The 27,035-nt window shown below is 43.4% G+C and overlaps 2 protein-coding genes across 8 annotated transcripts in view; both read left to right on the top strand.

Annotated features, from left to right (window-relative positions):
* Positions 1–14,139, top strand: part of LOC117762631 (receptor-type tyrosine-protein phosphatase beta-like) — a 35,407-nt gene extending 21,268 nt beyond the window's left edge. For 5 of the 7 annotated variants that reach the window (XM_034587098.1, XM_034587099.1, XM_034587101.1 and 2 more), the window contains 7 exons: positions 81–157; positions 280–414; positions 4,565–4,687; positions 13,008–13,174; positions 13,298–13,433; positions 13,526–13,634; positions 13,722–14,139. In XM_034587098.1, the coding sequence (XP_034442989.1) occupies positions 81–157; positions 280–414; positions 4,565–4,687; positions 13,008–13,174; positions 13,298–13,433; positions 13,526–13,634; positions 13,722–13,744 (770 nt within the window). In that variant the 3' untranslated portion in view covers positions 13,745–14,139. Of the gene's footprint in view, positions 1–80; positions 158–279; positions 415–4,564; positions 4,688–13,007; positions 13,195–13,214; positions 13,434–13,525; positions 13,635–13,721 lie in introns of those variants that run through there. The other 2 variants (XR_004614027.1, XM_034587102.1) reach the window with 2 other exon arrangements.
* A 2,355-nt stretch (positions 14,140–16,494) lies between these two features.
* LOC117762647 (fibroblast growth factor receptor substrate 2-like) lies at positions 16,495–24,506 on the top strand. The gene is given in 8 exon segments (XM_034587140.1): positions 16,495–16,976; positions 19,750–19,838; positions 19,923–20,014; positions 21,304–21,490; positions 22,534–22,668; positions 22,829–22,992; positions 23,107–23,213; positions 23,215–24,506. Coding segments are annotated over 6 exon segments (1,596 nt in total). The 5' UTR covers positions 16,495–16,976; positions 19,750–19,838; positions 19,923–19,948; the 3' UTR covers positions 24,152–24,506.
* Positions 24,507–27,035: the final 2,529 nt, after the last annotated feature.

Here is a 27,035-nt window from a genome sequence, read left to right as displayed (position 1 = left end):
TCCAGCCCCGCCCACTGGAGGAGGAGGGGGGAGGAGGGGGTTTGTGTCAGTGCATCAACTGTTGTCGTTGCTGTGTTTAGACGATTCAACGAGGGTCAAACTGTCCTACGTAGATGATGATCCCTGCTCCGACTACATCAACGCCAGCTACATCCCGGTGAGACCACATGATCACATGACATCATGTTCTCTATAAATTATCCTGGGGGAGAGCTGGAGAGGGTGAGGTGCAGTGGGGGCTGGGGGGGACATCATCAGCAACATGTTGTGTGTTTTCAGGGTTACAACTTCCGTCGGGAGTACGTCGCCACTCAGGGGCCTCTGCCCGGGACCAAAGATGATTTCTGGAAGATGGTTTGGGAGCAGAACGTCCACAACGTGGTGATGGTCACTCAGTGTGTAGAGAAAGGACGGGTGAGTAGAGGAAGACACATGAGAGCAGCACCTGTCGCTGGTCAGTACGTGTGTCTCACCCCCTGTATGGTGGATAAAAATGATCTAAGGCCTCATTTAAAAGACGTAGGATTCATACTAATAGTGTACGTGCGCATGCAAACAGATTCAGATTTATAAAACCCTGCACACGCACACCTGAATGTTCACTTTATAAGTACGCCCTCTACATGCCCACATTCCACCATAAATGAAGAATGAGTGGGTTAGGGTTCATTCTGCTGAGAAAAATCAAGGGGGTTAAGGTCTGTGTAGACCACCAGGTCCTGACTGGAAGAGACATAAACATCAAAATGATCTAGAGCAAGGATAAGGGCTAAGGCCTCCTTCTCTATAATGTCTCTGATGCATGTCGAACTTCTTAGAAAAACAGGATGCTCAACCCCTGATGAGTCTTCTTAGGGAAGAACAGCCACAACACCAGCATCACTTGCATCAACAGCCAGTTTGAATGGTCTGTTAAAGTCAGGGGCAGCAAGAACAGGAGCACTGGCCTACAGTGCTTTCAGGTTCTCAAATGCCAGCTGACACATGTCTGTCCAAACAAAAGGGACCTTTGGGCTAAGCAGATTAGTCAAGGGGGCAGCAGCAGTATCAAAGTTCTTGCAAAAACTCCTATATTAGATTACATTACATTTCATTGAGCTGACGCTTTAATCCAGAGCGACTCACAATAAGTGCATCAACCATGAGGGAACAAACCCAGAACCCCCCTAGTCAGTACAATTTGCTTCAAGAAAGCCAAACTACAAAGTGCTACATGGAAGTGACATATTAGTGCAATTAAAGCACTTTTTTAAAAAGTTTTAAATTTTTTATCCTATAATAATCTTCCATGCCAAGGTAACGTTTCAGCTCACGCTTAGAAGTGGAGATGCCAAAATTCAGGATGGCCTTACCCAAGTATGTCACAGTGGCCTGTCCAAATTCACACTTGGCAAGGTTCAAAGTCAAATTGGTAGCAACAAGCCAATGGAACACCACCTCCAGCTGAATTATGGATTGAGACCAGGTTGAGCTGTAGATGACCACATCGTTATGCTTCACAGTTGCTCCATTTAACACCATACAAGACGCTGGAATGTGGCAGGTGCTTTCCGCATCCCAAAAGCCAAAACTGTGTACTGACCGAAGTCATCTGGAGTCACAAAGGCAGAGATTTCACGAGCCCTCTGAGTGAGAGGGACTTGCCAGTAGCGTTTGAGGAGGTCTATCTTAGTGACAAAGGCTGCAGACCCAACTCTGTCAATACAGTCATCTAATCGAGGGAGAGGAAACAATCAGGCTTGGTGATCAAAATTGACAATACTAAGGTCAGTACAAAAGCGAGGAAAGCTGAACATCCAAATTGGCCAAGATTTCTGAATTTGGAAGCCTACCCTGAGAGACTTCATGATTCACAACACCAACAGTGTCCTTCTCACCAACAGAGATTAAGGTGTTCAGCACAGCAACAGGCTTCACATCTGAGAGCACAGCCTTGTTCCTCTCCCAGTAAGGTATCAACAGATTCACGTGACAAAGACGATCTGGGGACTTCACCAAATAGTCACACTGACCAACCTGATGCTCAATCACATATGGAGCGATGAATTGAGCCTGCAAAGCAGACCCTGGAAGTGGCAACAGCAACAACACTTTATCACCTGGAGAAAAATGTTCGATGCTTTTTTGTCGTACCACCCCTTCATTCTTTCCTGGGCTTCCCCCAAGTTCTGCTTGGCCAGTTCACATGCCCTGCTAAGCTTAGACTGGAAGTGACAAGCAAAGTCTAACAAATAAGTGGCAGGAGAATGGTTTGCCAACCATTTTTCTTTTAACAGTTTCAGAGGGCCCCGCACAGTATGGCCGAACACCAGTTCAGCTGGGCTAAAGCCAAGGGACTCTTGGGTCACCTCTCTAGCTGCAAAAAGGAGTAAAGGGGTTCCATCATCCCATTCTCTCTCAAACTCTTTACAGTAGGCTTGCATCATTGATTTAAGAGTCTGGTGAAACCTTTCTAGGGCCCCCTGAGACTCTGGGTGGTAAGCAGATGAAGTGCAGTGCACAATGGACAACTGCTGGAGCACTTGAGAGAAAACACGGGACATAAAGTTGGAACCTCGGTCAGTCTGGACAACTCTTGGCAAACCAAACACTGTAAAGAACTTAATAAGGGCCTTTGAAACAGTTGAACCTGTAATTCTGCATAGAGGGATAGTCTCAGGAAACTGAGTAGCTGTACACATAATGGTCAGTAAGTACTGGTAACCTGATTTGGTACGAGGAAGGGGACCAACACAATCAATCATGATGCGCTCAAAGGGCTCTCCTATCGCAAGAATAGGATGTAATGGCACTGGTAGGATATCTCTGGTTGGGCTTACCAACTGTTTGGCACACATGACATGTTCTACAGTACCGACCAACATCGGATTTTACATCAGACCAGAAAAAAATTCTCAGCACTCTGTCTAGAGTTTTTTTAATCACCATATGTCCAGCAAGGCACTGATGATGAGCCAAATGCAAGATATCATGGCGATAGACACTGGGAACAACAACCTGAAACACACTACTCTAACCATCCTGACAAGACATCGTAGGAGAAGTCCAGTTCCTCATTAACACACCAGTGTTCACAAAATACCCACAAGACACAACTGTAATTTTATCATCAGAAACAACCTCTTCAAAGATGGATGAAAAGGTTGCATCTTTCACTTGTTCACGTTTTAGCTCTTTACCAAACCCCAGCATTTCCCCTTTTGCAAAGAATGTGTGGGAAAGTGCAATCTCAGAGTCAGAATTTTTGTCTTGTTCTTTCTTCGAAATGGCACGGGTAGCAACACAAACCGCAAAGGTCCCTGGATATTGCTTTTCAAGCTCATCTGGACTTTTGGACTCTACAGGAGAAGGAACAACCTCAGGAGCAGCAAGTACTCTACCACCAGCTAGGTCCTTTCCTAAGATGAAGGAAACACCTTCAATTGGAATGTATGGACAAAGAGCTTCAGCAACCTCCCCAGAGACCAGCCCTGTTTCAAGGTTAAGGTTATGCATGGGCAGGGACAGATAACCCCCACCAAACCCCTGGACAAGGGCACTAGAGCCCAAAGAAGACTTGTCAGTGAATTGTAGGATCAAGACTGAAAAGCTCCAGTATCTCTCCAGATCTTAATAGGTTGCCTGGTTGTAGAATCAGAGACAAGATAAACAAAACCATCCATAAGGAAAGATGAAGAGCCAGCCAGCTCACACTTTTGGGTTGAATGCTCCATATCTTGGGTTACAGCAGAGTTGTTCATGGTCTTTATCAAGGCAACAGGCTTGAAAGACTTTTGTTTCTTGCAATAGAAACAAGCCTTTTCTGAGCGAGCGCTTACAGTAGCCGACTTTCTAGTGAAGGCTGTAGAGATGGTGGGAAGAGGCTTTGAAGAGCTTTGTATCTTGTGTGTCAACACAAACTCATCTACTAGAACAGCAGCTTTGTCAAGAGATGTCACTTTTGGCTCATTAAGATAACCTTATCAGACAGCAGCCAGTTTTTAAACTCTTCAAGCAAGACTAGTTGTGTAAGGACTTCCTCAGTTTCTACCGTCTGTGACTTGCACCATTTACTGAAACAGGTCTCCTTTTCCTTTGTGAACTCAACATAAGTTTGAGTGTCAAGCTTACTGAGGCTTCTAAAGCATTGGCGGTAAGCCTCAGGAACTAGCTAATAAGTTCTAACCCACCTTTAATACGTTCATTCTAGTAGTACATAGTTTCATACTCCTGGCTATCCTCAATGCTTAAACCAGAGTAAACTTCCTGTGCTTTTCCTACAAAAGTAACTTCCAGGTATGCTTAGGCCATTTTGAGATGGTAGCCACACGTTTAAAATGAGACATAGACAGACATACAGACAGATAGAGGGAGACTTTAAAAGCTAAGGTAGCTAAGTTAGAGCAGCTGATCAGGACCAAGGTTTATCTAACGTTAGCTACACGTTGTTAGCTTTAGAAGCTAGGTTAGCTACATATAGCAACATGTTCAAGATAAATAAAAAATACATTGATGTTCTTCTTCTGGTTGTGAAAACAAACAGCTGTAATGGCCCCCGTCTGCTGCTCTTCTTCGCCCCCTCCAGGTGAAGTGTGATCACTACTGGCCTTTTGACCAGGATCCTCTGTACTATGGAGATCTGATCGTGCAGATGTTGTCAGAGTCTGTTCTGCCTGAGTGGACCATCAGAGAGTTCAACATCTGCAGCGTACGACACACGAGTCCTGATCTGTTCATCTGTTCATCTGTTCATCTGTTCATCTGTTCACCTGTTCATCTGTTCATCTGTTCACCTGTTCATCTGTTCATCTGTTCACCTGTTCACCTGTTCACCCGTTCATCCGTTTATCTGTTCAACTGTTCATTCATTAACCCTTTCATGCGTTCATCCATTCATCTGTTCACCTGTTCATCTGTTTATCCGTTCATCTGTTCACCTGTTCATCTGTTCACCTGTTCATCCGTTCACCTGTTCATCCGTTCACCTGTTCACCTGTTCACCCGTTCATCCGTTTATCTGTTCAACTGTTCATTCATTAACCCTTTCATCCGTTCATCTGTTCATCTGTTCATCTGTTCATCCGTTCATCTGTTCATGCGTTCATCCATTCACCTGTTCATCTGTTCATCCGTTCATCTGTTCACCTGTTCACCTGTTCACCTGTTCATCTGTTCATCTGTTCACCCATTCACCTGTTCACCTGTTCACCTGTTCATCTGTTCACCCGTTCACCTGTTCACCTGTTCATCTGTTCACCCGTTCACCTGTTCATTCATTAACCCTTTCACCTGTTCATCTGTTCACCAGTTCACCAGTTCATGCGTTCATATGTTCATCCGTTCACCTGTTTCTGTTCATATGTTCATCCGTTCACCTGTTTCTGTTCATCTGTTCATCAGTTCACCTGTTCACCCGTTCATTGGTTCATCCGTTCATCCATTCATCTGTTCACCTGTTCACCTGTTCATCCGTTCATCCGTTCATCCATTTATCTGTTCAACTGTTCATTCATTAACCCTTTCATCCGTTTACCTGTTCATCCGTTCACCAGTTCACCAGTTCACCAGTTCACCTGTTCACGCGTTCATATGTTCATCCGTTCACCTGTTTCTGTTCATATGTTCATCCGTTCACCTGTTTCTGTTCATCTGTTCATCTGTTCATCAGTTCACCTGTTCACCCGTTCATCCGTTCATCCGTTCACCTGTTCATCCGTTCATCCGTTCATCCGTTCATCCATTTATCTGTTCATCTGTTCACCTGTTCACCTGTTCACCCGTTCATCCGTTCATCCGTTCACCTGTTCATCCGTTCATCCATTTATCTGTTCATCTGTTCACCTGTTCACCTGTTCATCCGTTCATCCATTTATCTGTTCATCTGTTCATCTGTTCACCTGTTCACCTGTTCACACGTTCACCTGTTCATCCGTTCACCTGTTCATCCGTTCATCCGTTCACCAGTTCACCAGTTCACCTGTTCATGCGTTCATATGTTCATCCGTTCACCTGTTTCTGTTCACCTGTTCACCTGTTCACCCGTTCATCCGTTCATCTGTTCACCCGTTCATCCCTTCATCCGTTCACCTGTTCATCCGTTCATCCATTTTTCTGTTCATCTGTTCACCAGTTCACCAGTTCACCTGTTCATGCATTCATATGTTCATCCGTTCACCTGTTTCTGTTCATCTGTTCATCAGTTCACCTGTTTCTGTTCATCTGTTCATCAGTTCACCTGTTTCTGTTCATCTGTTCATCCGTTCACCTGTTTCTGTTCATCTGTTCATCAGTTCACCTGTTCACCCGTTCATCTGTTCATCCGTTCATCTGTTCATCTGTTCACCTGTTCATCCGTTCATCCATTCATCCATTTATCTGTTCATCTGTTCATCTGTTCACCTGTTCATCCGTTCATCCGTTCATCCATTTATCTGTTCAACTGTTCATTCATTAACCCTTTCATCCGTTCACCTGTTCATCCGTTCACCAGTTCACCAGTTCACCTGTTCACGCGTTCATATGTTCATCCGTTCACCTGTTTCTGTTCATCTGTTCACCCGTTCACCTGTTCACCTGTTCATCTGTTCACCCGTTCACCTGTTCATTCATTAACCCTTTCACCTGTTCATCTGTTCACCAGTTCACCAGTTCATGCGTTCATATGTTCATCCGTTCACCTGTTTCTGTTCACCTGTTCACCTGTTCACCCGTTCATCCGTTCATCTGTTCACCCGTTCATCCCTTCATCCGTTCACCTGTTCATCCGTTCATCCATTTTTCTGTTCATCTGTTCACCAGTTCACCAGTTCACCTGTTCATGCATTCATATGTTCATCCGTTCACCTGTTTCTGTTCATCTGTTCATCAGTTCACCTGTTTCTGTTCATCTGTTCATCAGTTCACCTGTTTCTGTTCATCTGTTCATCCGTTCACCTGTTTCTGTTCATCTGTTCATCAGTTCACCTGTTCACCCGTTCATCTGTTCATCCGTTCATCTGTTCATCTGTTCATCCGTTCATCCATTCATCCATTTATCTGTTCATCTGTTCATCTGTTCACCTGTTCATCCGTTCATCCGTTCATCCATTTATCTGTTCAACTGTTCATTCATTAACCCTTTCATCCGTTCACCTGTTCATCCGTTCACCAGTTCACCAGTTCACCTGTTCACGCGTTCATATGTTCATCCGTTCACCTGTTTCTGTTCATCTGTTCACCCGTTCACCTGTTCACCTGTTCATCTGTTCACCCGTTCACCTGTTCATTCATTAACCCTTTCACCTGTTCATCTGTTCACCAGTTCACCAGTTCATGCGTTCATATGTTCATCCGTTCACCTGTTTCTGTTCATATGTTCATCCGTTCACCTGTTTCTGTTCATCTGTTCATCAGTTCACCTGTTCACGCGTTCATATGTTCATCCGTTCACCTGTTTCTGTTCATCTGTTCACCTGTTCACCTGTTCACCTGTTCATCTGTTCACCCGTTCACCTGTTCATTCATTAACCCTTTCACCTGTTCATCTGTTCACCAGTTCACCAGTTCATGCGTTCATATGTTCATCCGTTCACCTGTTTCTGTTCATATGTTCATCCGTTCACCTGTTTCTGTTCATCGGTTCATCCGTTCATCTGTTCATCTGTTCACCTGTTCACCTGTTCATCCGTTCATCCGTTCATCCATTTATCTGTTCAACTGTTCATTCATTAACCCTTTCATCCGTTTACCTGTTCATCCGTTCACCAGTTCACCAGTTCACCTGTTCACGCGTTCATATGTTCATCCGTTCACCTGTTTCTGTTCATATGTTCATCCGTTCACCTGTTTCTGTTCATCTGTTCATCAGTTCACCTGTTCACCCGTTCATCCGTTCATCTATTCACCCGTTCATCCGTTCACCTGTTCACCCGTTCATCCGTTCATCCGTTCACCTGTTCATCCGTTCATCCATTTATCCGTTCATCCGTTCACCTGTTCATCCGTTCATCCATTTATCTGTTCATCTGTTCATCAGTTCATCTGTTCACCTGTTCACGCGTTCACCTGTTCATCCGTTCATCCATTTATCTGTTCATCTGTTCACCTGTTCACACGTTCACCTGTTCATCCGTTCATCCGTTCACCAGTTCACCTGTTCATGCGTTCATATGTTCATCCGTTCACCTGTTTCTGTTCACCTGTTCATCCGTTCATCTGTTCACCCGTTCATCCCTTCATCCGTTCACCTGTTCATCCGTTCATCCATTTATCCCGTTCATCTGTTCACCAGTTCACCAGTTCACCTGTTCATGCATTCATATGTTCATCCGTTCACCTGTTTCTGTTCATCTGTTCATTTGTTCATCAGTTCATCAGTTCACCTGTTTCTGTTCATATGTTCATCCGTTCACCTGTTTCTGTTCATCAGTTCACCTGTTCACCCGTTCATCTGTTCACCCGTTCATCTGTTCATCCGTTCATCTGTTCATCTGTTCACCTGTTCATCCGATCCGTTCATCCATTTATCTGTTCACCTGTTCACCTGTTTCTGTTCATCTGTTCATCAGTTCACCTGTTCACGCGTTCACCTGTTCATCCGTTCACCTGTTCATCCGTTCATCCGTTCACCAGTTCACCAGTTCATCCGTTCATCTGTTCATCTGTTCATCTGTTCACCTGTTCATCCGTTCATCCATTCATCCGTTCATCTGTTCATCTGTTCACCTGTTCATCCGTTCACCTGTTCATCCGTTCACCAGTTCACCAGTTCACCTGTTCACGCGTTCATATGTTCATCTGTTCACCTGTTTCTGTTCATCTGTTCACCTGTTCACTTGTTCATCTGTTTACCTGTTCACCTGTTCATCTGTTCATCCGTTCATCTGTTTACCTGTTCACCTGTTCATCCGTTCATCCGTTCATCTGTTTACCTGTTCATCTGTTCATCCATTCATCCGTTTATCCGTTCATCTGTTCACCTGTTCACCCGTTCATCTGTTTACCTGTTCACCCGTTCATCCGTTCATCTGTTCACCTGTTCACCTGTTCACCCGTTCATCCGTTTACCTGTTCACCTGTTCATCTGTTCACCCGTTCATCCGTTCATCCGTTCATCTGTTCATCCGTTCCTCCGTTCACCTGTTCATCCGTTCATCCATTTATCTGTTCATCTGTTCATCAGTTCACCTGTTCACGCGTTCACCTGTTCATCCGTTCACCTGTTCATCCGTTCACCAGTTCACCAGTTCACCTGTTCATGCGTTCATATGTTCATATGTTCATCCGTTCACCTGTTCACCCGTTCATCTGTTCATCTGTTCATCCGTTCACCTGTTCATCCATTCATCCATTTATCCGTTCATCTGTTCATCTGTTCACCTGTTCACCTGTTCATCCGTTCATCCGTTCATCCGTTCACCAGTTCACCTGTTCACCTGTTCACGCGTTCATATGTTCATCCGTTCATCTGTTTCTGTTCATCTGTTCATCAGTTCACCTGTTCATCAGTTCACCTGTTCACCCGTTCATCCGTTCATCTGTTCATCCGTTTATCCGTTCATCTGTTCATCCGTTCCTCCGTTCATCTGTTCACCTGTTCATCCGTTCATCTGTTCATCTGTTCATCCGTTTATCCGTTTATCCGTTCATCTGTTCATCCGTTCATCTGTTTATCTGTTCACCTGTTCATCCGTTCATCTGTTCATCTGTTCATCCGTTTATCCGTTCATCTGTTCATCCGTTCATCTGTTTATCTGTTCATCCGTTCATCCGTTCATCGGTTCACCCATTCATCCGTTCATCTGTTTACCTGTTCACCCGTTGATCTGTTCATCCGTTCATCTGTTCACCTGTTCATCCGTTCATCTGTTCATCTGTTCATCCGTTTATCCGTTCATCTGTTCATCCGTTCATCTGTTTATCTGTTCATCCGTTCATCCATTCATCGGTTCACCCATTCATCCGTTCATCTGTTTACCTGTTCACCCGTTGATCTGTTCATCCGTTCACCTGTTTCTGTTCATCTGTTCATCAGTTCACCTGTTCATCCGTTCATCCATTCATCTGTACATCTGTACATCTGTTCACCTGTTTCTGTTCATCCATTCACCTGTACATCTGTTCATCCGTTCATCCATTTATCTGTTCAACTGTTCATTCATTAACCCTTTCATCCGTTCACCTGTTCATCCGTTCACCAGTTCACCTGTTCACGCGTTCATCTGTTCATCCGTTCACCTGTTCACGCGTTCATCTGTTCATCCGTTCACCTGTTTCTGTTCATCTGTTCATCTGTTCATCAGTTCATCCGTTCATCTGTTTACCTGTTCACCTGTTCATCTGTTTACCTGTTCATCTGTTCATCCGTTCATCCGTTCACCTGTTCACCTGTTCATCCGTTCATCCGTTCATCTGTTTACCTGTTCACGTGTTCATCTGTTCACCCGTTCATCTGTTCACCCATTCATCTGTTCACCCGTTCATCCGTTCATCCGTTTACCTGTTCACCTGGTCATCTGTTCACCCGTTCATCTGTTCACCCATTCATCCGTTCATCTGTTTACCTGTTCACCTGTTCATCCATTCATCTGTTCATCCGTTCATCCGTTCATCTGTTCACCTGTTTATCCGTTCATCTGTTCATCCGTTCACCTGTTCACCTGTTCATCCGTTTATCCGTTCATCTGTTCATCCGTTCATCTGTTCACCCGTTCATCCATTCATCTGTTCATCCGTTCATCTGTTCACCTGTTTATCCGTTCATCCGTTCCTCCGTTCACCTGTTCACCTGTTCATCCGTTCATCTGTTCATCTGTTCATCCGTTCATCCATTCATCCGTTCATCTGTTCATCCGTTCATCTGTTCACCTGTTCATCCGTTCATCTGTTCACCTGTTCATCCGTTCATCCGTTCATCTGTTTATCTGTTCACCTGTTCATCCGTTCATCCGTTCATCTGTTTATCTGTTCACCTGTTCATCCGTTCATCCGTTCATCGGTTCACCCATTCATCCGTTCATCTGTTTACCTGTTCACCCGTTGATCTGTTCATCCGTTCACCTGTTTCTGTTCATCTGTTCATCAGTTCACCTGTTCATCCATTCATCTGTACATCTGTACATCTGTTCACCTGTTTCTGTTCATCCATTCACCTGTACATCTGTTCATCTGTTTACCTGTTCATCTGTTCATCCGTTCATCCGTTCACCTGTTCACCTGTTCACTTGTTCATCCGTTCATTTGTACATCTGTACATCTGTTCACCTGTTTCTGTTCATCCATTCATCTGTTCACCTGTTCATCTGTTTACCTGTTCATCTGTTCATCCGTTCATCCGTTCACCTGTTCACCTGTTCATCCGTTCATCTGTTTACCTGTTCACGTGTTCATCTGTTCACCCGTTCATCTGTTCACCCATTCATCTGTTCACCCGTTCATCCGTTCATCCGTTTACCTGTTCACCTGGTCATCTGTTCACCCGTTCATCTGTTCACCCGTTCATCCGTTCATCTGTTTACCTGTTCACCTGTTCATCCATTCATCTGTTCATCCGTTCATCCGTTCATCTGTTCACCTGTTTATCCGTTCATCTGTTCATCCGTTCACCTGTTCACCTGTTCATCCGTTCATCTGTTCATCCGTTTATCCGTTCATCTGTTCATCCGTTCATCTGTTCACCCGTTCATCCGTTCATCTGTTCATCCGTTCATCTGTTCACCTGTTTATCCGTTCATCTGTTCATCCGTTCACCTGTTCACCTGTTCATCCGTTCATCTGTTCATCTGTTCATCTGTTCACCTGTTTATCCGTTCATCTGTTCATCCGTTCACCTGTTCACCTGTTCATCCGTTCATCTGTTCATCTGTTCATCCGTTTATCCGTTCATCTGTTCATCCGTTCATCTGTTCACCCGTTCATCTGTTCATCCGTTCATCTGTTCACCTGTTCATCCGTTCATCTGTTCACCTGTTCATCCGTTCATCTGTTCACCCGTTCATCCGTTCATCTGTTTATCTGTTCACCTGTTCATCCGTTCATCCGTTCATCTGTTTATCTGTTCACCTGTTCATCCGTTCATCCGTTCATCGGTTCACCCATTCATCCGTTCATCTGTTTACCTGTTCACCCGTTGATCTGTTCATCCGTTCACCTGTTTCTGTTCATCTGTTCATCAGTTCACCTGTTCATCCGTTCATCCGTTCATCTGTACATCTGTACATCTGTTCATCCGTTCATCCATTTATCTGTTCAACTGTTCATTCATTAACCCTTTCATCCGTTCACCTGTTCATCCGTTCACCAGTTCACCAGTTCACCTGTTCACGCGTTCATATGTTCATCCGTTCACCTGTTTCTGTTCATCTGTTCATCAGTTCATCCGTTCATCTGTTACCTGTTCATCTGTTCATCCGTTCATCCGTTCACCTGTTCACGTGTTCATCTGTTCACCCGTTCATCTGTTCACCCATTCATCTGTTCACCCGTTCATCCGTCATCCGTTTACCTGTTCACCTGGTCATCTGTTCACCCGTTCATCTGTTCACCCGTTCATCCGTTCATCTGTTTACCTGTTCACCTGTTCATCCATTCATCTGTTCATCCGTTCATCCGTTCATCTGTTCACCTGTTCATCTGTTCATCCGTTCATCCGTTCATCTGGTCACCCGTTCATCCGTTTACCTGTTCACCTGGTCATCTGTTCACCCGTTCATCTGTTCACCCGTTCATCCATTCATCTGTTTACCTGTTCACCTGTTCATCCCTTCATCTGTTCATCTGTTCACCCGTTCATCTGTTCACCCGTTCATCCGTTCATCTGTTTACCTGTTCACCTGTTCATCCCTTCATCTGTTCATCTGTTCACCCGTTCATCTGTTCACCCGTTCATCTGTTCACCCGTTCATCTGTTCATCCGTTCATCCGTTCATCCGTTCATCTGTTTACCTGTTCACCTGTTCATCCATTCATCTGTTCATCCGTTCATCCGTTCATCTGTTCACCTGTTCATCCGTTCATCTGTTCATCATTTCACGTGTTCATGTGTTCATCAGGAGGATCAGCTGAGCGTCACTCGTCTGCTCCGTCAGTTTCACTTCACGGTTTGGCCTGATCATGGAGTTCCAGAAACCACCCAGTCCCTGGTGCAGTTTGTCAGAACCGTCAGAGACTACGTCACCAGAACTGGATCCGGATCAGGACCTACTGTGGTCCACTGCAGGTACATAGTACACACTGCAGGTACATAGTACACACTGCAGGTACACAAGTACACACTGCAGGTACACAAGTACACACTGCTTCTACCTGAGTGAGTGTGACTGTGTGTGTGTGTGTGTGTCAGTGCTGGTGTGGGTCGTACAGGGACCTTCATCGTTCTGGATCGAGTGCTGCAGCAGCTGGACACCAAGGACACACTAGATATCTACGGCTCTGTGTTTGACCTGAGACTCCATCGATCGCACATGGTGCAGACTGAGGTACCACACACACGCACACATAAACTCACACACACACAAACACACACTCTCTCTGTGAATTGATGTTGAGGGTGTGTGTGTGTGTGTGTCAGTGTCAGTACTCTTACCTGCACCAGTGTGTACGAGACGTTTTGAGAGCCAGGAAGCTTCGCAGTGAGCAGGAGAAACTTTTCTGTCCCATCTACGAAAACTACAGCAGAGGTGAGTGATGATGTCAGAGCTGAGCTATGATGTCAGAGCTGAGTGATGGTGTCACATGTCATCATCACGTGTTGGTTGTTGTTGCAGAGCCGCTGAACTCCAGACGTTGACGATTTAAAGACGACAGATGTGGAGCTTCAGGGAAACACGACTATTCTATTTTTATATCCCTCTTTATATTTTAATGATAATTTAGGAGCTGTACATGTTTCTGTGTACACATCTGTCTGTGTAGATTATTATATGATGTTTGATTATCAGTCTTTATCAGTCATGTGTTTGACATGTGATGAATCACAGAAAATGATCATCCTCTACTGCCCCCATGTGGCTGTAAGATGTCAGAGCAGCCTCCTCTCAGTTGAACCTGAGCCACATATTTTACACATGAAATGATTTTGTCATCACACGTGATTTTACAGGAAGTTGACTGGATGTACTTTTATACATGATGTGTAATCACTTCATTAAACCACAGACTCTGATTATTCATCTGTTCTCAAATCAATCAACCCTCATAACACATGTAGTATTTTGAGGTTCTTCAGTATTTTACAGAATACAGGTTCTCCAGACTTTTTCCACTAGTAGCACTCATGCTTCTTACAGAACATTTTAGAGGCACCAGCACAAAATTTAGACGCACCACTTACAACGGAATACAACGCAACACATTCATATTTCTTTCCCAATTTAACAGTTTTACTGATAAATGTTTTGGTGAAAAAAGACAAAATAACTACCACAACATCACATTACATTTCATTGAGCCGACGCTTTAATCCAGAGCGACTCACAATCAGTGCATCAACCATGAGGAACAAACAGAACAACAAGAATCAAGAAAGTACAATTTGCTTCAAGAAAGACAAACTACAAAGTGCAACATGGAAGTGACATAAGTGCAACTAAATCTAGTTGTTTATTTATTATCCAAGCTTTAGTCTGGAGGGAGATGTGAGGACTTCCTGTCCTCATGTCCATGTGGAGCTGGTTCCACCGTTTAGGAGCCAGGACAGGAAACAGTCGTGATGTTGTTGAGTGACAGCTGTCCCTCACAGTGAGGGAGCAGCTGATTGGCTAATGCAGAGCGGAGTGGACGGGCTGGGCTGTAACGTTTGACCATGTCCTGGATGTAGACTGGATCCGATCCGGTCACAGCACAGTACCAAGTACTAGTGTTTTGAAACGGATGCAGCCACTGGGAACCAGTGAAGGGAGCGGAGGAGTGTGAGTGAACTCAGGTTAAAGACCAGTGGAGCTGCTGCAACAAAACAAGTAGAAAGGAACCTACAGAAAGCCTCCCCCTCCCTTTAGAGCCCATCCCTGAAACCCTTGTATTCGGGCCTTTAGCTCCAAACCATCAACCTCCTCCAAGCTAGTTCCCTCAAGACTGATTCTAATCAGGTCCTCCACCTTGTGTCCCAGTACTATACAGTATGAAGCTGTGAATATTCCTCTCCTGCAAATATTTCACAATAAAAAAAACATTTAAACAAAAGAATGGATTCCGTCAACAGAAACGCTGGAGTGGTTTTATTTTGAAACGCATACAGAAAGTGTTGCAACCATTAATGTTTGTGACATAAATTAGGGTCAGGGGTTAAGTGTTTGAGTCCACAAAACACTTCTGGAGTCTCAGGGCTAAACAGTGTTAGAGCATTTTGCTCAGGGGATGTAACCAGCTGTAAACAGGATGGTTATGGTTTAGATGACAAACTTACAATCATGTATTTAGTTATTAATCGATGGTGTCGGATCATGAATCCAGATCCTGTAGTCGCCTTAACACCGTGACTGTGAGCGTCACGTTCAATTCAATTCTATTCAATTGTATTTGTATCGCGCCAAATCATAATATACATCATCTCGAGGCTCTTTACATCGAAGGTCAAGAGGAGAGAGGGAGAGAGCGGAGATGGAGACCAGGAACATAATGAAAACAATAACAGTGTAAAGATGCTCTTGATTATTAATGATAGCAGCAACACTTCATGTAGTAATTAAGTAATAAGTATTATTGTTAATAATAATAATAATAGTTGTTATCCTGCAGCTCTGGAATCAGAGAGAGAGAGAGAGATTAATATGAATTCAGCAGGTTTTTATATAGATGAGGATGAAAAGGCATCAATTTCATAGTTTTTTAATACATTTGGTCAATGCATCAGTAAATTAAATTATTGCTGTGTATCCACTATTTCTTTTTTTTAATGAATTGAGTTTTAATATTCTATGCATTTAGTTAAAAGGGTGTGTTTACATTTTCTAGGACAGCCGGGCCTTCATCATTTGTGCGTACGCATGGTCTGAGGAAGTTCTAAATTTGTTCGCAGAGTACAAACAAATTTAGGTACGAACATATTGATGAATCCCAGATTCGTGGGTCAAACGTGCGTACGCACGGTTTAAGCACAGATTTGTGTGTACGCACTGTTAGTAAATGAGGCCCACTGAGAGCGAGATGGAGTCTGTACACACACACACACACACACACACACATCTCTCTATAGTTGAGGACACTCATTGAAATAATACTTTCCCTAGCCCCTCACCCTAACCTTAACCATCACAACTAAATAACTAACCCTAAACCAAACCTAATTTTAACCCTCAAACATTCCTTTGAATTTGTGAGGACCAGATCAAAATTGGCCTTATAACTATAGATAGACATGCGCACACACACACACACAAAATTCTCTCACTCCTGCTATTTAAGCTGATATATATATATATATTTGATTTTAACAAATGACAGGGACTAATTTACAAGTCTCAGTGGAGCCTGGTTATAACAGTTAGAGTTATACCCAGTACTCTTCTCATTACTCTTCACAGTTCTCTCAGTACTTGTCACAGTACTCTTAGTACTCTTCACAGTACTATGTGGAGCTCTCTGTGCTGCTGCGCCTGCGCAGTGCAGCTCTGTGAAGTGTCGGAAGTTGAGCAGCAGTGATTTAGCTCTTCAGGCTAACCGCTAACAGCTAACAGCGGAGACTCGCTCCCAGCGTCTAAAACTTGGTTTTTAGCCCCAGAAAGTTGGTTTGGACGGAGGCGGTGAGGCCGCAGTGGAGCCCGGAGGACCGGGGGCGGACTCTCGGTGTTGTTCGCAGCTGGATGGTGGCGGACGGGGCTTTTAAAGAGCTTTCTAACAAGTTGTGATTGTTTTTTGGCGCTCTGGCAGCGCAGAGGAAAGATGGAGGATCTGCGGGTGTAGCAGCGGCTAATGCTAGCTGGCTCCTCCGTCTGCTGCCAGCGTCGGTCCGGGACTAACCGAAGCTGCTTCCCCGCTCCGTGGACACGTCTGGAGGGTTTGATTAACCACGCTGCCGGTGTCTGGTGAGTATGGCTCCGTGAAACGAGACGTGTTTTCAGGGTTGTTGAAGAGCCAGCAGGCGGAGAGCGTCGCTGTGTGGAGCTAACATGTAGCATCGGAGCTAATCAGCAGGAACGAGCGTTTAGCTTATTGAAGCTTAGCTCCGTGTTAGCTGCCATTACACAGCTAGGACTCACACACAACACAACACAACACAACACAACACACACACTGTGTCACTTCGAGCTGCTGCTCTGTGACGTCCTAGTTAAATCAGTCCTATCTACATTATTGAAACCTTTTCGTTCTCTGATAATCTCATCAATAATTCAATTGGTGGTTTCAGCTGTTAAATGAAGCTGTTGTTATTGTTGTTATTATTATTATTATTATTATTATTATTATTATTAACACTTCCTGTAGAAACTCGGAACTCACTGAGGAACTTAAAATACTTTCATCAAGAAAAGAGGGATTTTTACTCTGCACTGAACTTGATTACATTTTCCACATTAACAACTAAAAAACTACTGATCAAGCAATAAATGTTATTGACAGATGAAAATATTCAACGTTAATTTCCAACATTAATCATCTTCCGTGATAAGAAATTAGTTTCATTAAAAAAGTTTATTTAATGACCACAATTTACTCAGTGAACAATGAATCATTAATATTGAACTGATATTTTTGTCAGTTTTTAATACCATGAATGTTAATGTGCAGATGATAGTCTGGATAAATACTTTGTAAAGGGTTAGGGTTAACACATTTACATGAAGTGGACATTAAAAAATATATGAAGTTAATTGAATATGACTTTTTGGAAGAATCTAGAAGAAGAGTTTTGGTTTTGTTTTGTGTTTTTTGTTCACATTGCAACTCAACAAACATTAACTCAACATGATGATTAAAACAACTCTAAACATCATCGATGTGATGTCACATTCATGTCATGTTCTTTAAAAATCCACATATTACTCATTTATGATCCAGATGCTAACTCGTGTATGATCCGCATGCGTGTTCGATCCAGATATCAACGCACGTACAATCCAGACACATTTTCAATTCATATATTAACTTGCGTACGATCCAAACGCATGTTCGATTATGGAGCTTTTTTCCTATCTTTATTCAAGAGGGTGGTCTTTAAGTTTGAGAGCATGACTTGTTGAATTTATGTTCAGATTGTGTATTACTTTTCATCAAAACCCTGCCCTTGCACTCAAATAGCCCCAGTTTGCACTTAAATTAGCTTTGCTTCTGCTCAAACTGTGTGCTTGCACTCAGATATATTGTTGCTCGCACGGATTTCCTACGCTCTAGCTTCAGCCCTTCTCCGCACTCGAGCGGGTTTCTGTGCGCTCGTGAATCGTCTGCTCTCAGATTTCTCCTCTGCTCTTGGATTTTTTCGTGCAACAACCCTGTAAATAAAGATAGGAAAAAAGCTCCATATTCGATCAACATATTAACTCACGTACGATCCAGATATTAACTGGCTTGTGATCCAGGTATTATATTACATTTCATTTTAATTAATTAATATATTACATTCTTTAATTCCAGTGTTAGATATCTACACATAAATTCTGGCCAGTCATTAAAGTTAATGATATCTACAACACCATACTGACTGGTTCAAACTTAATTTAAGGTATTTTGAACTAAAGTAAATTTATGACATCTTGAACTTGGATTATGACTAGTCACAATTAAACTGTATTTATCTGAAACATGAATTATCATCAATTGTAATACATATAGAAACAGCATTGTACAGGAAAATCAATTTGCTTTTCAAATATACAGGTGGACAGGATAAGATGTAGCTTTTGTCTTTTAACCTGTATAATTGACTAATTGGAAAAATAATTAACAGATTAATCGATTATCAAAACAGCCCTAGAAAACATGTGTGATGTTGTCGTTCTGTTGTTCATGTAGTTTTAGATTTGAGAGCATGTGTGACGTTGTTGCGACCTTAAAGGGATAGTTCACTGAAAAATGAAAATTCCCTCATCACTACTTTGATGGAGGGGGGGGTGAAGTGTTTGAGTCCACAAAACTCTTCTGGAGATCAGGGGTAAACAGTGTTGCAGCCAAATCCAAAACAATTGAAGTAACTGGTGATTGATTCTTCAGATGTAACAAACAACCGAAAAAACCTAACATGCCTCTATCCTGCTCCTGTGATGTCGTCCAAGTTTCCGTAAGCCCCGACATTTATATTCGACTCTAAACAACGTCATTTACACTGTGTTTTAAGCCTAAAAGTCCATGAAAGCGGACGTAGCAATGTGAGCGCGCACCCTGCGTGTGGCCTTGGGCGAAAGGGTGTGCGATTTTTCGGTGTGTGCGTAATAATGTAAACACGCCTCCGACAAGAACAGTCTAGGACATTTAGGCTAAAAGCTTGTTGTAACTGACACCGTTTCACATGACCTCTGCAGCAGAGGTAACACGTCACTTCCTGTCTCTGTCTGCTGCACCCGGCTGCTCCACCTGAACCAGGAGGAGGATCTGATGCTGTGAACGAGTCTGTGCAGAAAACCTGCTGCTGTGTTGTTCAGCTGTGAAACACAAACTCTGGAGAAGCTCTGGAGACGAGTCTCTGGATTTCACCTACAGCTCATATGTGAAATGAATGAATGCGTGCAGCATCGCCATATGCCAATTAAGTTGACATCTCCCAACGCTATTTTAGAACGTGTGATGTGGTCATTCTTATAGTTTTGTATTTGAGAACATCTGTGACATTGTTGTTCTGTTGACATTTGTGTGGTTTTTTTTCAGATCCACTGTGGATGTTTGCAGATGAACTGAAGCATGATCTTCCCTCAGGCTCTGAGGATGGAACCCGAGCTACTGGAGACAGGATCTAGGTGAGGGTTCCGCTACAGTCCCAGTGATGTTCTGCACAGTCTTTCATGTTCTCTGGTTGTAAAGAGGTTCCTTCTGTTCTCCAGAAGTCACATGGTTCTCTGAAGAAGCCATGGGTAGCTGTTTAAGCTGTCCAGAGAAAGAGTCAGTTCCAGATACTCATCAAAGTAAATTCAAGGTCAGTCTGAGCAGAGATGCCCCAGTCCTTCAACGTCCGAGTCATTCTCCGTCATTTTCAATCTGAGTTGTTTTTATTTATATATTTTATTTATTCAGTTTAAAATTAAAGGGACAATGCTCATTAATAAACATTCCTGTAAATGAGCTAGTTGAGCGATCTTGGTTAATTTGTCTGTAGTCGCTGTGCAGGTGTAAAAACAGCTACTGATGAAGAATAAAATGCACTAGACACGCACACTTTATACAAACAATACATAACACATAGAACATAAATCATCAAAGCACGCTCAGGCTGCTTCAATCTACAAACTATGGTCACACTTGATTATCTTTCAACCATGAATTCAATTCATTTGGAATGAACAAAATGTACCAGTCTGACTGCCCAAAGTTTGTCCTCCTCTTTGGTATTATACAATAATGTGTTTTATGATCAACCACTGTAGATAATTGGCAAAGATTTCGGTGAAAACCTGGTCTGATTACAAGAGATTTTTGAATCCAACTTTGAATGGAGCGGCTCTCATATCTAGAAATATGACGTTTATTATACAGTCCACACCGGGACAATCCAGAGTTGAGAACGATCCGGATTCATGATCCAACATCATCGATTAATAACTAAATAAATATGATGCTCATTTTGCGAGAGAGACAAGCACACACACACACACACACACACACACACACACACACACACACACACTCCTGACAGGAAAGGAGTTCTTCCTACATATAATGATGCAACACCATGTTTTTAAAGGAATAGTTCACCCAAAAATGATAATTCACTCATTATCTACCCATCCCTATGCCGATGGAGGGATGGGTGAAATGTTTGAGTCCACAAAACACTGCTGGAGTTTCAGGGGTAAACAGAGTAGCAGCTGAATCCAATACAACTGAAAATATTAGTGACTTATCTTCAGACGTAAAAAAACCAACAGCAAAAACACATAACATGTCTTCATACTGCTCGTGTGGTGTCATCCAAGTGTCCACAAGCCCCGACATTCAAATTTGACTCTAAACGAGGTCATTTCCACCAAGTTTAAAGCCTTAATGTCCTCGGATATGTTCCTACGAGGTGCATTCAGGGACCGTCGGAAATGCTAATGTCCGCTAGCTTAGCCACTTCTGGTGAACACCGTTTCGAGTCGAATACGAATGTTGGGGCTTGCAGACACTTGGATGTAAAGTACAGTAGATTTTGGATATATCCTCCAGCGTGTGTGTGTGTGTGTCTGTCCCTCCCTCCCTCTGACAGTCTCTTGACTTTGTGTTCAGGTGATCAACGTGGACGACGATGGGAACGAGCTGGGCTCTGGTGTGATGGAGCTGACCGATGCAGAGCTTGTCCTCCACACCCACCGCCGTGACGACGTCAGGTGGCCTTACCTCTGCTTACGGCGCTATGGCTACGACTCCAATCTCTTCTCGTTTGAGAGCGGCCGGCGCTGCCAGACGGGACAAGGTACACGTTGATCACATAAAACATGTGGATCTACTGTCTGTATGTATCCTGATGCAGTACAACATTTATCAAGTCAGGAGGAATGAAAAATCATTAAACATCAGAAAACACAAACCTTACCAATAGGGCTGGGCGATGAATGTATATCGATAATTATCGTGATATAACTTTTCCTCTATAAATTTAAGACGTGTCAATACAACGTCGACAGAACTCTTCCATCCATGTTTTGACGGACACCATGAACAGTGCCGCGCGAGCCAATCATGTGGCTGGAATATAGTTACACCGACATCATGTTAGGTTGCCGCACACAGCACAGAATGTAGGAGGAGGAGCAGCAGCACATGTTAATGTTTGGGCTCCTGCACAGAGACTGAACGTAATCATGTTTTCTGCTACATTAATAGTTTCAGCGGGTTTACGCCGCTGAATAATTAGAACAGCGCTGCTTCAGGACAGAAGCACATTAAAGGTCCGGTCGTCCTGTGTGAGAGTCTCTGTCGGAGTCTGTTTCCTCCTCCTGACCTGCGCTCACTTTACACTTTAACAATAAACACCAACACTGATCACAAGTTATTAGGACACGTACAGGACTGATCTTTACTTTGTGTTTGATCGCTCTTAGAGTTTATGAAACACGTTTAAACCTTCTACACGAGACGTGGCGCAGAGTCAGGGCATCAGGGTTAAAGTGACCGGAACGATCCGAATACATGTGATTATCAGTTTGTGTGTAAAAAGGGGCCGAGTCGAGCACACACACACAATTGTTTATTTCACGGCTAGTTTTGTAAATGTACATTACTGATTGTAAAGTTGTAATGATGAGATTGTGTTGTGACACAGCTGGTCAGAGGAGGGAGCAATTTATTAATTAAAATAAATCGCGCATTGTGTTTACATGTATATTTATTTACATAAGAATGTGACTGACATTTAGCGAGCTGCCATCACATCACAGGTGTGATGTGATGGCAGCAGATGTGATGACAGCAGATAAGAATGAGGTCATTGTTAATAAAATGTTTTTGTGTTTTCAGGTATTTTTGCGTTTAAATGTTCTCGAGCTGAAGAAATCTTCAACATGCTGCAGGAGGTGATGCACAGTCACAGCATCAGTGTGGTGGAGGAGGCAGTACTGGAGACCAACCACCAGGGTGTGCTCACTCCTGCAGGTACACACACTGTCTCCATGACAACAGTCAGTTTGATGAAGAATATTGATCATCTCAGTTTGTTGACTGTGTGTGTGTGTGTGTGTGTGTGTGTGTGTGTGTGTGTGTGTGTGTGTGTGTGTGTGTGTGTGTGTGTGTGTGTGTGTGTGTGTGTCATCAGCTCAGGGTTACTCTGTGCCCACGGTGCCTAACGGTGTGAGCAGGATTCCCTCTGTGGGGGAGGCTCCGTCTCACCCCTCCACCCGTCACCCGTCTGTGGCCAGCACCCGTCTGCCGTCGGTGGGGGAGGATTCCACACACCCCCTGCTGGTGACTGAGGAGGCGGTGAGAGATCAGTCGTATTATTCACAAACATATGAGCTGATCACACTGATCATGTCTCTGACGTTAAACTTCTGGTTTGTGTGTCTGTCTATATATGTGTGTGTGTGTTTTCAGGTTCACACATACGTCAACACCACCGGTCTCCTTGACGACCAGCCCAGTCCACTGACTGTCACCACCCCTCTGGAAAGCCCCACCTCTCCCCAGTCCCAGTGCCCCCCCCCCCCCGCCTCCCCCTAGGGTCCGCAGCGACCCTCCGGCCCCGCCCCCTCAGCCGGAGCCCCAGGTGCTGCTGGAGCCTCAGGGCGTGCGCTTTGTGCTGGGCCCCACCCCAGTTCAGAGGCAGCTGATGGAGAAGGAGAAGAGGCAGCAGGAGCTGAAGGAGGCCCCGGGGCCCCAAGAGACTAACGGCCACAGCGAGGTCCCTGCTGAGCCAGAGCCCGCCCCTCTGCCCTCCAACAGCTCCTCCTTCTCCAATCCATCAACAGCTCCTCGCCGCCACCGCCCGCCCCCCCTCACCCCCGACCTGCAGAATGTCAACAACTCGGCCCAGAGACGCACCGCCCTCCTGGACTATGAGAACCTGCCGGCACTGCCACCGGTTTGGGAGGCGAGGAAGCCCAGCACAGAGGAGGAGGAGAATGGCTGCGGTCGTCTAAAGACGCCATCGCTCAATGGCTACAACCACCACCCTCACCACAGCTTGCTGCACCACTCCTACTCCCACCCTCTGTCAGCCACCCTCGAGCCCTCACACAACTACGTCAACACAGAGAATGTCACAGCGCCGCTCAGTGCCCACCGGCCGGACACGGCCCGGCGCCGCACCGATGGACCTACTATCTTCAACTTTGACTTCCGGCGGCCACTGTCAGGTCACCCGGAGCCGCCAAAAACCCTCAACTATATTGAGGTGGAGATGGACAGCAGCACCGGCAACAAAGGCGCCTCGGATGGCAGCAACCCCCACACGCCACGCACCCCCACCTCCCCGCTGCCCCCCACCACACCCACCCGCCGCACCGAACTCTACGCCCTCATCGACATAGAGCGCACCGCGGCCATGTCCAACCTGCAGAAGGCCCGGCCGCGAGACGACGGCACGTCACGCAAGACGAGACACAACAGCACGGAGCTGCCAACTAAGAGCACGGCGTGACACCTCCTGTTCACACGCATGCGTAAAGACGGAGACGCTGTTTGTCCCACGTGGACACGCAGCCACAGACTCCTCCTCCTGAACCAGGGTCATATGACTTCCTGTGTGGTCACATAGTCATAGAGCAGTTTCCTCCTCTGTTGTTGAGGCAGCGTGGTGGCGGTGATGAAGATGTTAATAAGACTCCTCCTCTTTATATGGTACAAATCAGTATTACTGAACAAAGCATTCCATTTATTCTTTTATATGATTCACTACATGCTGCTGTAACTCAGTATCTAAGGACCACATGGTACACGTATGTTTCTGTATGTACAGTAGATTCTGGCACAATAAATGTCTGTTTTTATATGTATGAGTGGAGGACACCCCTCCTGTGTCACAGCTGACGTCACTTCCTCCCTAACCCCTTTAATCAACCAAACTTCTCACAACTAATGAATGTTAGCGGTTGATAACAATCAATCAACATTCATCAGAATTAGTTTTCATCAATCAATTAATAGTGTTTTTCTCTGTTGTGTTTAAGTGAAGTAATCTAATAGTTTTGTATTTTACTTTAAAAAAGTGTCTGAAACAGGAAACAATTTTTATAAAATAATTGCTGATTAATGGAATGATGTTCAGTTAGACTAAAATAACTCATCAGAGCTCACAGTCATAAGAGCTTCTCTGATTGGTGGAGACAAACAACCACAGGGAGGTGATTGTAGTTTTCAAAAGCTCTGTCCTTGATTGTCTTTATATACAGACTGTATATAAAGACCATCAGCGACTGTATATAAAGAGCATCAGCGACTATATAAAGACCATCTGTGACTATATAAAGATGATCAGTGACTTTATATAAAGAGCATCAGTGACTTTATATAAAGACCATCAGTGACGGTATATAAAGATGATCAGTGACTTTATATAACGATGATCAGTGACAGTATATAAAGATGATCAGTGACTTTATATAAAGACCATCAGTGACTTTATATAAAGATGATCAGTGACTATATAACGATGATCAGTGACTTTATATAAAGACCATCAGTGACTGTATATAAAGATGATCAGTGACTGTATATAAAGAGCATCAGCGACTGTATATAAAGATGATCAGTGACTGTATATAAAGACCATCAGTGACTGTATATAAAGAGCATCAGCGACTATATAAAGACCATCTGTGACTATATAAAGACCATCAGTGACTGTATATAAAGATGATCAGTGACTTTATATAAAGACCATCAATGACTGTATATAACGATGATCAGTGACTTTATATAAAGACCATCAGTGACTGTATATAAAGATGATCAGTGACTGTATATAAAGACCATCAGCGACTATATAAAGACCATCAGTGACTGTATATAAAGACCATCAGTCTCTGTATATAAAGACCATCAGTGACTGTATATAAAGATGATCAGTGACTGTATATAAAGACCATCAGCGACTGTATATAAAGATGATCAGTGACTGTATATAAAGACCATCAACGACTGTATATAAAGACCATCAGCGACTGTATATAAAAAACACCAGTGACTGTATATAAAGACGATCAGTGACTGTATATAAAGATGATCAGCGACTGTATATAAAGACCATCAGCGACTGTATATAAAGACCATCAGTGACGGTATATAAAGATGATCAGTGACTGTATATAAAGATGATCAGTGACTTTATATAACGATGATCAGTGACTGTATATAAAGAGCATCAGTGACTTTATATAAAGACCATCAGTGACGGTATATAAAGATGATCAGTGACTTTATATAACGATGATCAGTGACTGTATATAAAGAGCATCGGCGACTGTATATAAAGATGATCAGTGACTATATAAAGATGATCAGTGACTTTATATAAAGATGATCAGTGACTATATAACGATGATCAGTGACTTTATATAAAGACCATCAGTGACTGTATATAAAGAGCATCAGCGACTATATAAAGACCATCTGTGACTATATAAAGACCATCATTGACTGTATATAAAGATGATCAGTGACTGTATATAAAGATGATCAATGACTGTATATAACGATGATCAGTGAGTTTATATAAAGACCATCAGCGACTGTATATAAAGACCATCAGTGACTGTATATAAAGAGCATCAGCGACTATATAAAGACCATCTGTGACTATATAAAGACCATCATTGACTGTATATAAAGAGGATCAGTGACTGTATATAAAGATGATCAGTGACTGTATATAAAGAGCATCAGCGACTATATAAAGACCATCTGTGACTATATAAAGACCATCAGTGACTGTATATAAAGAGGATCAGTGACTGTATATAAAGATGATCAGTGACTGTATATAAAGACCATCAGCGACTGTATATAAAGACCATCAGTGACTGTATATAAAGATGATCATTGACTGTATATAAAGATGATCATTGACTGTATATAAAGACCATCAGTGACTGTATATAAAGATGATCAGTGACTGTATATAAAGACCATCAGTGACTGTATATAAAGACCATCAGTGACTGTATATAAAGACCATCAGTGACTGTATATAAAGACCATCATTGACTGTATATAAAGACCATCAGCGACTGTATATAAAAAACATCAGTGACTGTATATAAAGATGATCAGCGACTGTATATAAAGACCATCAGTGACTGTATATAAAGAGCATCAGCGACTGTATATAAAGACCATCAGTGACTGTATATAAAGAGCATCAGCGACTGTATATAAAGATGATCAGTGACTGTATATAAAGACCATCAACGACTGTATATAAAGAGCATCAGCGACTGTATATAAAGACCATCAGTGACTGTATATAAAGACCATCAGTGACTGTATATAAAGAGCATCAGCGACTGTATATAAAGATGATCAGT

The sequence above is a fragment of the Hippoglossus hippoglossus genome, chromosome 6 (assembly GCF_009819705.1).
Source record: "Hippoglossus hippoglossus isolate fHipHip1 chromosome 6, fHipHip1.pri, whole genome shotgun sequence".
NCBI lineage: Eukaryota > Metazoa > Chordata > Actinopteri > Pleuronectiformes > Pleuronectidae > Hippoglossus > Hippoglossus hippoglossus.
The sequence above is the reverse complement of the archived record's forward strand: the minus strand, read 5'-3'. Positions and strand labels throughout refer to the sequence as shown.